Genomic DNA, 12,892 nt, shown 5'->3' with positions numbered 1-12,892 from the left:
TGACAGGGTCTGAACATACTGTGCTTCTTCACTAAAGTATTTGTGTCCTGTTACCTTTTCTCACTGTTGCTTTAGGACATACTGTAAAGCTGCTTTATTATACTTGGAATGTTTTCTGCTATCTGCATTATAAATAGAATAAGAAAGACCTGTTCTATTACTATATTATCTCTCTCTGCAGCGGCACTGAAACTTGTGTTCTGTTTTTGCAGTGGTATCTGATAGAGTGGTTTGGCTGACCTGGTATGGGTCATGCCGCTTTCATACAGAAAGAAAATCCCTCATGTGGATTAGTTCAGATAGTTCCAAACTGTTCTTCTGGGACTAGTCTCACTGCTGTTTTTCAGTCCTTAATGTATAATTTCTAGAGAGGGATCACTGGCCCCCAGGCCGATTGGTGTGGAAGAGGCATTTGGGCTTTTCTACGCTGCAGAGGTCTGTTGCAGACTGGATGTGCAGCTTGGCTGTTTGCATCCCACTTGGCTGTGTGTATCCCACAATTATGTTTTGTATGTGTGTTGAGTTTTGAGGCCATCATGACTTCCTTCAGGACACACAGGAAAAGCAACACATGTCTGGGGTAGTGTTGAAGGTCTATGAAAGCTGAAAGTGATCCATACTGCCTTCTGGGAAGAGTGAAATATCCCTCCTTTCCTTTGAGTCTTGGAAAGAACATATCCAAAACAGAGACGGAGTTCAACAAATAGTGTGGTTGGAGGCCTTCTCACTTCTCTTTAGCATTGTAGGTATTCAGATGGTTACCAAAAATGCTTGCAAACTAAAATACCAAAGTTAAAGAGTATTTTAAAATCAGATTAGTAACCAGCTCTTGTTATATATTTGGCACCTTCAACCATATGCTTCTTAAGTGTGCTTTTTATTTTTAATGATTATGGAAGAGAAATACCATTTAAGTATCTTTTTAAATTTATGAAATTAATACTACTTTGCTTGCTTTATGTTGTCATTGTTCCACTGTAACTTTTAAGTGTACACAATGATGATTAGATCTTTAACTGTGTAAGTCAGTTCAGCTTCCCATAATGTTAGTCATTATTTTCAGAGAAGTTTGCTTTTACTCAAGAATAGGCTGTTTTCCATAAGCCTACACATCTGTTACATTTCCTAATATTCTTATGTTCCTCTGAACCTAACTTTTGTTTGACTGTATGTAGTTTTTTTTCTTTACATGCATGATTCCTCGTCTAGTTCATTGATAAAGCTCTGAAATGACAAAGGTTCATGTATAATAGGATGATCCACTTAATCTCTAACGTTTTACTCTGAGAAAATACAGTTTGATTTTATTCTTGGTGTTCTGTGGTTTATATTTGATAGAGAGTTTTTATTAGAATAAATTGAGTTATTTTACAAACACTTTTGAATTTTTCTTAAATTTCTTGAAATTCAAAGGTAATAGTTATGACAGTTCAGATACATTGCAACATATATTATCTGTGCGTTTCCTATGCTGGCTGTTTTATTGATATGCTTACAGAATTTTCTAGCATATCCCACAAGTGTCATTGTTTCTTAGGTGTTTCATAATTGTATTTTGATCTTAGTCTTCTTTCAGTTATCAAGTATCAAAGGAGGACTTCGTAGATTTTAGGATCACTCCTAATATCCTTTGAAAGATTAGATATGGCAGTTTATGAAATGGAATAGTAGAGGTCAACAGCGGAATCCATATCCCCTCCTAAATTATTCCAAACTTCACTGCCAAAATTGCTTGCCTTTCCACAGTGTGTCAGTATTTTCCCTTTTGACAAACAGTCTCTATAAAAGTCTGTGTTGTGACGTTTGTTTGCCAAGGTTGTTCATATGTAACCTAGTTGCTCAATCCACTATGTTTCTTATTTCTTCTTAATCTAGGTGGTTTCCAAACACTATTAGTCTATATTTGGGCATCCAGGATAGATTTCCAGGAAAAAGTTCCCATCTGATACTGTACTTGAGATACAGAACTCTGTTATCCAGCACTTCTCACTTTATTCTTTTACTTCAGGTTCATCTTCAAAAAACTGACAAGGTTGTTGAAATGTTATTTTGTAGCTCAGCTTGCTCCCCTCTCCCCCATTCTATTTTTGTCATTAAAGCAGAGTCCTTTCTGCTGCTTTTCTTTTTTATCCACTCTTCTTTTAGTGACAGATAGCCTGTGTTCTCAGGGAAAAAAGCAATCCTTGTGCAGAGCCCATCTTCTCTGGGACATGTTCCCTGTCTGGGAAGCAGCCAATATATCAGAATCTTTAAATATTTTTAGAGAAATGCAATGTTCTTCAAAGGTTCTACTGGTTGTTGGATAGTGATTAGTATGAAATGGCTTGCCAAGGACAGTCCTTCAGATAGGTGTAACGCAGGACAGTTGACCAATGTACATCCTTATAGCTAGAAAGAAAGAAAACATCACTGAAGACGGTACATGAGACCACTGCTAAATATAAATAAAATATTCTGTAATGTAATGGAGGCTGTTGTATAAATATAATGTCTGCTGAAGCACTTAACATATTTGAAAACGCCATCATTTTGTGACACATTCTGTGGCTAAAGACCATTACAAAATATTTTTTTTTCGGTTATCGGTATTGATTGTGTAACTTCTTGTTTAACCAGTCATTTTTACTTGTTTTGGTTTTGACTTTAGAATTCTGTTTACTGTTGACTGGTTCTCCTTGAATTCTCTTTGAACTCTCAATTTTCTTGTTGAGACTTGCAATGTTTTGTGCTAGTTTGCAACACAATTTAGATTTCCTTTGGCTGTTGGATACATGTTGGTGTAGGTAACACCTTCAATCTTGCTGTTTAACTATATTTTTTTCCTTTGTCTTCCTGCTTCCTGTGGTGTGAGAAACAATGGGAAAGGGAACTTAGTGGCATGGTAAGTTGGTGAACTAGTCTTTCACCATTGAAGATTTAATTCTAGGATTCAGATACAATTAAGTATAAACATTTTGTTTCTTAACCTGTGTTAGAGAAGGATGCTCCTGAAGTTCTGAGTGTTGCAGGTGAACAGTTTGAAATGCAGGAAGACTGGTGTATCTAGACAGACTTTGGCTCTTGCTGGTTGAAAGCTGTTGTTATAGCTTGTTCCTGTGCCAGGACTCTTCTAATTAGTTAAACTCTTCATTAGTTACAACGAAAACTTTTGTGTTCACTATCTTGTCTTACTTATTTGTGTGCAAACTATTGAAGAGGGATTGTCTGTGGAATTTTTAAACCCAGAATGGCTATGATTTCAGTGGTGGATGTGAATAGCAAAACATCCTTTCTAATTTAGCTGCCTAAAGCTTCAAAATTTTTTTTATAAGTTTTATACCCACATACATATGTGTATTTATATTTTTTATGTATATGTGTGTATATAAGTATTTCAAAAGAGCAGCTAGCATGCTGATGTCCTGTGTACTCAAAATTACTATGGGGTGTATTTATGGTAATATCCTTTTTTGTCATTGGTGTCATTTTAAGATTAATTTGTAATTCCTACTTAATTTGGCAAGAAGTAGGTTAATGGAAGACTAGTTTTGTCAATTTTTTTTTTTTTTGTAACAAGCTTGGCCATTTTGCTGTTGCAGGCATGCTTAGCTTTATATTCTAGATTTTGTATACATTATCCATTTCACATCTACTTCATGTGAATATGAAGTCTTACAGTTTTCACATTTAGCTCCTTCACTTCTTGGTTTCTTCGCTGTAGTCTGAATTATGTCTGATTTCCTTTCCATTTACTGTGTTCAGGTAAGTAATTACTTCTAGGTCTTTTAGTAGAGTTTCTAATCCAACTTACTACACATTTGGGTAGAATTTTGGTAAATAGTATGCACTTTAGCCCAAAGCTCACCTACTATCTAGTTCATTTTCTCACTTCAAAATATCTGATTATATAATTTTTTTTTTCTAGTGTATTCCCTTTTGGCCTGAAAACGATGCCAACAAGCTGCTTGTTAGAGTTGAAAATTCTGATCTTCCCCCAAAGAAGATAAATTTTGATAAGCAAGAAAACTGTCTGCTCCTACATTTGGACAACAAGGTAAATGGCTGCCATGGGAAATTAGGTAAAACAACATAAATGAGTTTAATTTCCATTTTTAAATCTTCCTGTCTTCTCATACAATCAAGTATTGCAAAACTTCAGCTGGGGAAAGGTTTATATATATGCAAGTGTATTATTCTCATTTTCATGCGCTCTCTTTCCAGTGTGTACACTGTAGGTGTTCTGATAGAAGTAGGTGTTTTGTTTTAACTGCTTCTCTGTGAAACTGATCTACAGAAGATGAAACACTGTTTTGCTAGTGTTTTCTAGCTGAGGCTGGGAAATATTTACATTAGTTCTCAAGTAACGCTAAGTTACATTGAAAAATAACCTCAGCTTCACTAAACTTACTTGTGTTGTGTGCGGTCTCATCTAGGAGTAGTTTTTGAGTGCTTTTAATAGTAAGATGTTTTGGAGGGCATTAATGCATGCGAAGATGATTCCTCTACTACCAGCCTAAATTTTGACAATACAGAACTCTTTCAGATTTTTGATTACTAATTCCAGTACCTGTTATTTAGTAGTTAAATCAGGGAAATATTTTAAAGACATGTTAAAATGGGTTGGTTGGTTGACTATTTGATGGTTTTAGCTTATGAGAGTAAAAGTCTTCCAAAATATTTAAATTAAATTTGCTTTACTAGAAATTCATACCACTTCATAATTTTTACACCTGACAGCTTGGAGGAATTACAGTTGATGTTAACTTGACCGAACATTCTACAGTGATTACTTTTTCTAATTATCATGATGGCGCAGCTCCATTTCTGTTGATCAACCATACTAAAGAGGAAGTTATTGAATATGGACAAAGGTAAGAAGAGTTCTAGTGTAGATGTCTGCATGGAGACATGCAAACTATTTTGTGTGTTGTAAGTACGCCTGTTTCTTAAGAAGCCTGTTTTTTAAGAAATGGATGTCTTAAATTCGTCAGAGCATGCAAAAATCTGTTGTTTTATAAATTGAAGATAATGAATTCTTAACAGAGGATTGTAATATAGTGCTTTGTGCCTGTTTTTACAAGTAAAGAAGCTGTCTTGTGAGAGTTAAAGAAGCTTTGGCGTCTCTTTTCATATGAACTTTGTGGCCTTGCCCTCTGTATTCCTTTGCATTCCTGGTGGGGGCAAACGATGTGCTTGGCTTTTTTGGAGCTCTGCAGGTGCTAGCTGTGCAGAATAGGTAACAAATGAGTTGTAAATGTAATTAGACTTGAGATTTTTAATATGCTATCTTAGTTAGTTGAGAAGTATCTGAAAGAATTGGTTAAAAAGTTCAAATATAAATTATATGCAGTTGGTGAAAATTTGGTTCTGCATGCAGCTGTAATGGTTCTGTTCTCAAGCTGGATTGTCTTTGTAACACTTTGCTACTGTATGCAGATACTGTGCAGTGCTGAGACATGTAAGCAGTATCTACAGCATTCTTGACCTATTTCTTTTTAAAAGCCTAACAGTCTCTACCATTTTATACCATTTTTTACTTTCAGTCAGTCATAGCAGTGTTGTTTACAGACTTTTAATTGAAAAGTGGAAGAGCTGCTAGTCAAATTAAGCTGCAGCGCTATGTTCCTGTCTGAAGAATACAGTCAATTGTTGCCTTGTTTTTTATCTGTAAATATTATTAATTTTTATCTTTTCAGCTGGCTTTTGGGAAACCCTAGTATAAATTTAATAAGTATATATGTAACTTTTGTAATGAACTATGGAGAACAAAATAGAACGTTTCAGTTGTAAGGGACCTACAGTGATCATCTAGTCCAGCTGCCTGACCAATTCAGGGCTTATCAAAAGCTGAAGCACCTTAAGGGTATTGTCCAAATGAGTCTTAAACACTGACAGGCTCGGGGCACTGACCACCTCACTGCTGTTGTAGTGTTTGTCAACCCCCTTGGTAAAGAAGTGCTTCCTCATGTCCTGTTTAAACATATCCCAGCACAGCTTTGAACGTTTCCCACTTGTACTATCACTGAGTCCCAGTGAGAAGAGATCAGCACCTCCCTTTCTGCTTTTCCTCCTGGGGTAGGCATCTTTCAGAGTAGAAGGCAAGTATACCAGTTTGTATGTGAGGGGAAGTGGAGTTTAAAAATCCGTTTTTCTGAAAATATGTGCTGTACGCACATGCTAAACGCTGCACTTTTTTTTTTCTTTTTTTTTGCCCTTCAGCAAATCATTTAGGGGAAACCTTTCCTAATAATCAGATTTTGAACATGCTTTTCTTATCTTGGAATATTAATGTTAGTCAGCACAAATCCTGACTTTTTGTATCAGCTTGTAAGCTCCACTGTCTGGTTTTTTTTTTTTTCTCTACTTAACATTTCCTTCTTAATCAGAAGTGGGGAAGAAAATAAGTATTTAAAAATTACTGTATATACTTTTTTCCTATGTATTTTGAAGTATAAATACTGTTTTTATTGTTGTGCTGAGAATGGTTTTATGCATGGTTTTTTATGCACAATGTTGTTTTAAGTTTGCGTTTTCATTATTTGAAAAAATAGTTATTAAAGTGTTCTTGTTGAAATACTAGAATGCAGAAGTCATTGACACAAAATAATAACAATTTAATTTAGTAACATATTGTTATAGCTCCCTCAGTGAAATGGAAGACTGTCTTCAGCCAAATAAGGCAGTACTGTATACTTGGGCTGACCCAGCAGGATCTAGAAAATTGAAATGGAAATGTGGAAATAGAACTGCGGAAATTACCCCAAAAGAGGTATGTTTATTATCTGAATGTCCTTTTAATGCTGTCTAACTTATTATCCTGTTCATCAGTGTGTGTATGACGTTCCATGTGTAATGAGTATGATCAGCAATCTCATATATGAGGTTCAATCACGGAACAGTAACAACACTGTGTTTGATGAAGCTTATGCCAGTAAGCATTGTTTTCAGTTCAGAAGCATCTGTGTAGAGAGAGACTGTTGTAAAACTTCATAATGTAAAATCTCATTTTCCTGTACCTTTAAAAAATATCTTCTATTGCTGTTTGTCTTGCTAAGACTTTTGCGTTTGCTTGTGAAATATGATGATGGAAGGAGTTGTTTAAACTTTCCCTCTCTTCATAGGACAAAATGGAAATACTCAGCCTGGATTGTAGAAAAATGGTCTATTTGGTGTCATTTTTTGAAGGTTTGCAGCGTATTGTCCTGATCACTGAAGACGAGAATGTATTTAAATTGACTTATGAAAGTGTAAAAGCAGAACTAGCAGAACAAGAAATTGTTCTGTCTTTGCAAGATGTTGGAATTTCATTGGTTAATAATTATACAAAGCAAGAGGTGTCCTACATTGGAATTACAAGGTAACTTATTTTGTGTGCAACAGTCTAAAATGTTTAACTTCAGGTGTTTTCACTTGGTTTGGGTGCAATGGAAGAGGAAAAAGATCTTGGTAAATCATTTCTGTTTTACTGTTATGACACATAGTGAAAACATTCTTGTATATTAATGCATATTCTTTCTGTCTTTGGACGTACATGTTTTTGCAGCAAGTATGTGTAACTCTGTGTGGTAAACTTCCCTGTCCATGTAGTTTGGGGAGCAATAGTTTGGGGAGCAATAATAACTGTAAGGAGTAAGATCTGTGGGGTAGTTAATGTCAGTGGATTTTTCTGTCTCCGCTACAGAAACAAATTACTGAATTCTATGTTGAAAATTTTGATGGAGTAGCAGCTTGTAGTTGTTTTTAGTTTGGATTGAGAAATTGTGGTGGCTTCAAGGCTCTTAATACTTTAGGTTTTCTACTGTAGTGTTTCAGAGGGAAGCAGAAAAATACCTGTGTAATGCTTAAGAGATGTGTGCTATTACATATTCAAACAGGTTTTTTAGAATGCTCAAGGGACAGTTGTATATCATCACCATAATCCACACATTTTATGTATTCCTAGCCATGAGGTTACTTGTGGTAAGTAAAAAAGTGAGGGTTTTTTCTTTTGATTAATCATTTGCACTGCACTGTAAGACAAACAGGGAAAAACTTCACATACATTTATACTTCACATGTTCATATCTGTCATTCACAAAGAAAATACCAATCCTTGCCCTGGCCTGAGAAACTGAACTCTTGATAACTACCTAGACAGTGGAAACACCACATTAAAAGTGGCAGTTAATTATCTAGATTTAAAGTAGTATTGAGATTTCACTGAATCGGTGGTTTTTGGACACAGCCATCCATAGTCAGTATAGTATTGTTTTCTTGTTAAACCCCGAGTGGATGTCAAAATCCTGAAAGTTCTTTCCGAGGAGAAGAGATTATTCCTTGAGTATGGTGAAGAAAACCCTATTACTTAAAAAGTTCCCATTTGTGAATGTCTTGTTAAAATGGAGAAGGCAGTTTGTATCTAACTTGATTCAGAAACAAGTTTCACCATGCCAGTCCTGGGATCACAGCACATTGAGAAGCGAGAGAAAAAAATCAAGAAGAAAAAAGACTGGGGGGAGGGAAAACTCCCAGCAGTTTCAAGGTAGTACTCTATTTTGTAGCTGGTTTGCCCTTTAGCTCACCAGGGTTTTTTGGTGGTTCTGCCATTTATGTCTCTGAACACAGACACAGATGTAGCTAAAAGAAATTGGATTATGGGGCTGTGTCTGGAAAGCTGTGTATTTGTGGACTATAGAGTGACTTGTGGAAAGAAGAAGCACATTCCATTTGTCTGATAAGTGGTTTGTGCCCTATTGTGTGCCTTCAGTTTTACTGTAAGGTTTTTTACAGAAGCAGTGGAATGAAGTGGAATTAAGCAGAAGAGAATCCAATGCCTTTTAAGGATGATTAATTATTTTGTTGTTTTATTAATAACAAAAGTAAGAGACAAAAGAAAAGAATTAATTTTGGAAAACCATTAAAAAAACCCAACAACAACAAAACAAAATAAACCAAAACCCCCACCATAAAGTCTGTAGAGGAAGTGTGTAAATTGAAATCACCATCTATTGATTTAGACAGGAAGAGTGAAGGCACTAGCTATCAAAAATAAGAGACAGTTCAAGAGGCATTTATTTCATCTTGACGTGAAGTTCTCAATTCCTCGTAAATTCAGCTGTGCTAAAATAGATGTAGGAGTATATGCAGAAAACTACATGGAGATTGTAGAGTAATGGATGACAGTACTATTGAAATGAGCTTCCTGATTAAGTATCCTTACCTACCCATCTTTATCAAGGTGGGGAGCTATACAAACTTGCTCATAAATTTTCTTTTTTGCCTTATGTTGGAGAGACTGGCTTCCACTTAGTACCAAGGAGTCAGTGGGTATTTTGGGTAACTTGTTTATTGCAGTAGTGCTTTATGATGTGGTTTCTCATTCCAGGGTTATGACATATTAAAAGCCATACTATGGTAGATAAAACTTGTTTTGAAATAGCTAATCCTTCTCCTTGATACTTTGTTTTGTCTTCAAAGTTCTGATGTGGTTTGGGAGACAAAACCCAAGAAGAAGTCAAGATGGAGACCAATGAGTGTTAAGCAGACTGATAAATTAGAACAAGAATTCAAAGACTACAGCGAGCTAACTCCTTCAGAAAATAAGATTGTTGAGTTGGAATCAAATGTTTTGGTAATAATGATAATTCTCTAGTTCTGTTATGTGTATACACAGGAAAAATAAAAGATAATATATCAATTTTGCTATCTTTTGAAGAAACTTCTAGTGAAAATAGAGATGATTAATTTACCTAATCCATTTGAAAACACTTCTCTAGAAAAATACCTGCAAAAAAATCCATAGATGTTTGAAAACTTACTTTAGACTTTTTGTTATTAGCCTGTAATTTTGAAATTGCAGTGTAACATTTTTGCAGGTCATGGGACTAAATATGCATAAAGCTACAGTGAAGAAGCTTAGCGTTTGGTTCATTTGTTATACTGGGGAGGTAGGCATGGTGTTAGTTTTTTGGGTTGGTTTGTTTGTTTTAGCACAAAATCTTATGTTTTTCTAGTGCCTTATTGTGGGATAATTCAACTGTCATTTAATGAGACACAGATGAAAAATTATTCCGGAAGTTCATCTGCAATGTAGAAGAACATTATGCGCAAAATGCTGCTGTCCTTATCTGTAGATAACTTTTAGATACTCATTAGAATTGTGTTGTAAGTAAATGAACACGGTATAGGTAAACAAGCCAGTTTTACTCAGTTGTAGACAGTGATATTATACTACTGTGACTTTCCTTTAGAAAGCCATGCTAGTAATCCCTTGAGTAACAGAGTAATTTGTATGTATGCTTCTATTGAAATTTATGACAAAATCTGATAGTTTTATGTTGAAAGCTGCAAAACTTTTACTGCTAAGCTATCTTTACAGTGTTAACGAGCAGTGTAAATTTTAAAGTATACTATAAAAAGCAGTCTTTTGAAACATTTAGCATACATACCAGATTTTCTTTAATAATACAACAGGTATGTTTAACTCCTAATGGAATGAACATGAAAATTCAACAACCAAATGAGATTCCTATCAGAAGGAATTATTTGCCAGCTTTAAAAGTAGAATACAGTTCATCTGCACATCAGAAGTCTTTCAGAATTCAGATTTACAGGATACAGGTGAGGCTTGTCTAAAAAGGTAAGTTATTTATTGGAAAAAGTAAATTAGACAGTTGGTTTTATTTTTAAATTGTTTGGATTGGTCATGTTCTGAATTTAATTGTACTCATTGGCTTTTACAAGAGTACTTCTCAGTCTTTGGAAATACTACTTAAATGCTTCTAGAAACGAAAATCCAGACAGCTATATGACTGTTCAGGAAAAGCATTTACCATTCATCTTCCATGCTTTTTCTTGTGGTTTTCTTCACAACCGACAGAAAAATAGGTGCCATTTGTTGTCTTGTATATGTTTAAGTCTTTAAAAAACAATCCTTTGCAAAAATTCTGTGGACAGTTTATTGCCACCAACTTAGAGAAGCTTTTCTGGACTACTTGGATTGAATTATTTTATTTTTAAAATAGAGATGTTTTGAACCACAGTAGCACCTTTTTTCTGCTTTTGAATTGGTGGAATGGTAAAGGTAATGTTCGTAATTCTTGTGTTTGTCCTGAATTTAAAATATTTCACAATTTAAAAGCTAACGTGCTGCACCTTGTCCTGTCCTTACCCCTATTAGATACAAAACCAGATTCCTGGAGCCATATTTCCCTTTGTGTTCTATCCTATTAAACCTCCAAAGTCCATCACCTTGGATTCAGGTTTGTTGTTCTAGTTTAACATAATCCTTACTTCTAAAATGACAAGGTGACTTGTTTATACTGAAGTTAACCGCATCTTTTCCAGATGAAGTCTGTATACGCTTACTGACTACAAATACTAATATTAGATACAGGGAAGCAGTTTTGTCTACAAAGAAGATATACAGAAAACCATTTGAGCAGTTAACAGTTAAAAAAAAACCCCAACATTTCTTTTAGCCGTCAATATCAGACCTTTTAAGCACATCTTTTTGACATGCTAATTCAGTCTTGTGGAGAGCATAAGGTGAAAGTTACATATGGATCAACTTAAAATGGGCTTTTGGCAGTTGAATTCGGACTACAACTAAAACTTAATGCTGACTAATACAGAAGAGTTGCCAGCTGAAAATAAGAGAAGATCAAATTGTTGCTTATATTGATGGTAGTGAATCTGTTGCACCATTTCTGTATTAATTGCATTTGGAGTTCTGGGGCAGTGAGTATTTACTTTTCATCTTCAGTCATCTAGTTTTTCCCTACTGCCCCAAATTAATTGTTTCTTAGTCATGTTGTTGATTTTTTTTTTTTCCTCTTTGCTTTCGTGCAATACATGACCTAGTGATCTATCGGAAATAACCTTAACTAATAAGAAAATAAAAAGCGTGCTGGTCTAAACTCAGAATTGCTATGTGGGGCAGCATTTATAAGATCTGTAGATAAATTATATTTGCCTGTTCTTTGTGTAGCCTGCTGACTTCTCCATTGCTTGGAGCATTACTGAATGTCAGTACACTGTGTGATGAGCTGCAGTCTTCCATTAACTTGTTCACTTGTCACTTGGAAGTCACTTGAAGACCAGAGTGATCTCAGGAGACATTCTTGATTGAGACAAAGAATACTGCCTGTAATTTTGTACAGAAGCTAAAATATGTCAGGTGTTTGTTCTAAGTATGACCAATTTCAAGCTACAGTGCATAGATCTGCAGAATTCTTTTTTTTCGTTTACATTTTTTTATCAGCTGTGAGAGAATCTTATTCCATGGCTAGGGAAATCATATAAATCTGAGATTATATAAATATTAATTTTCTTTTAAATGAAAACTGTATGTTTTCATAGATAAATGAAATGGAATTTTGATGTTCCATTTCATCCTTGTTTTCCTATTCCTTTCTGTTCCTGCTCTTTTCCCTGAAATAGTTGTTCTCCGTACACTATGTAATTGTCATATCCACTATGTAATCCTGCTTTACAGGGTTGAAAGAATCTTGAATTTATATGACATTTTTGTATTAATAATATAAAGGTATGTATATCATATAAAAATCTGTACTGATCTTTTTTTATTTTACAACTTCATAGCACCAAAACCATTTACTGATGTCAGTATTGTCATGAGAACTGCAGGACATTCACAAATATCTCATATTAAGTAAGTATTTAGGCATGTTCCCTCTCTTTTGCTATTGGTTATATTTAGTCAAGCTTTAAAATTAAAATTATTATGGGGCAAACATAATGAATGCAACACAGTTTTACACCAGTTCTGAAGGATCAGAGCACTTAGAGATAAGAGCTCAGCCCCCTTTATTATCCACATAATTGCAGAATAAAGCAAGGATTTTTAAGTGTCTTCCTAATGCAGAATTTTAGTCTTTTTTAACTTAGAAAAAGCTCTGTTTAGCAGTGCTGT

The 12,892-nt window shown here is 34.9% G+C and overlaps 1 protein-coding gene across 3 annotated transcripts in view; it reads left to right on the top strand.

Moving 5' to 3' along the window:
• VPS13A (vacuolar protein sorting 13 homolog A) overlaps positions 1 to 12,892 on the top strand; it is a 112,554-nt gene that overhangs the window by 71,641 nt on the left and 28,021 nt on the right. For all 3 annotated transcript variants that reach the window (XM_056324034.1, XM_056324036.1, XM_056324035.1), the window contains exons 51-58: positions 3,905 to 4,033; positions 4,717 to 4,850; positions 6,619 to 6,748; positions 7,101 to 7,336; positions 9,436 to 9,589; positions 10,432 to 10,578; positions 11,138 to 11,219; positions 12,562 to 12,631. In XM_056324034.1, the coding sequence (XP_056180009.1) occupies positions 3,905 to 4,033; positions 4,717 to 4,850; positions 6,619 to 6,748; positions 7,101 to 7,336; positions 9,436 to 9,589; positions 10,432 to 10,578; positions 11,138 to 11,219; positions 12,562 to 12,631 (1,082 nt within the window). The remainder of the gene's footprint in view (positions 1 to 3,904; positions 4,034 to 4,716; positions 4,851 to 6,618; positions 6,749 to 7,100; positions 7,337 to 9,435; positions 9,590 to 10,431; positions 10,579 to 11,137; positions 11,220 to 12,561; positions 12,632 to 12,892) is intronic.

Source organism: Falco biarmicus, chromosome Z (genome assembly GCF_023638135.1).
Source record: "Falco biarmicus isolate bFalBia1 chromosome Z, bFalBia1.pri, whole genome shotgun sequence".
In the NCBI taxonomy this organism is placed as follows: Eukaryota; Metazoa; Chordata; class Aves; order Falconiformes; family Falconidae; genus Falco; species Falco biarmicus.
This window is presented reverse-complemented; position numbering and strand designations above follow the sequence as displayed.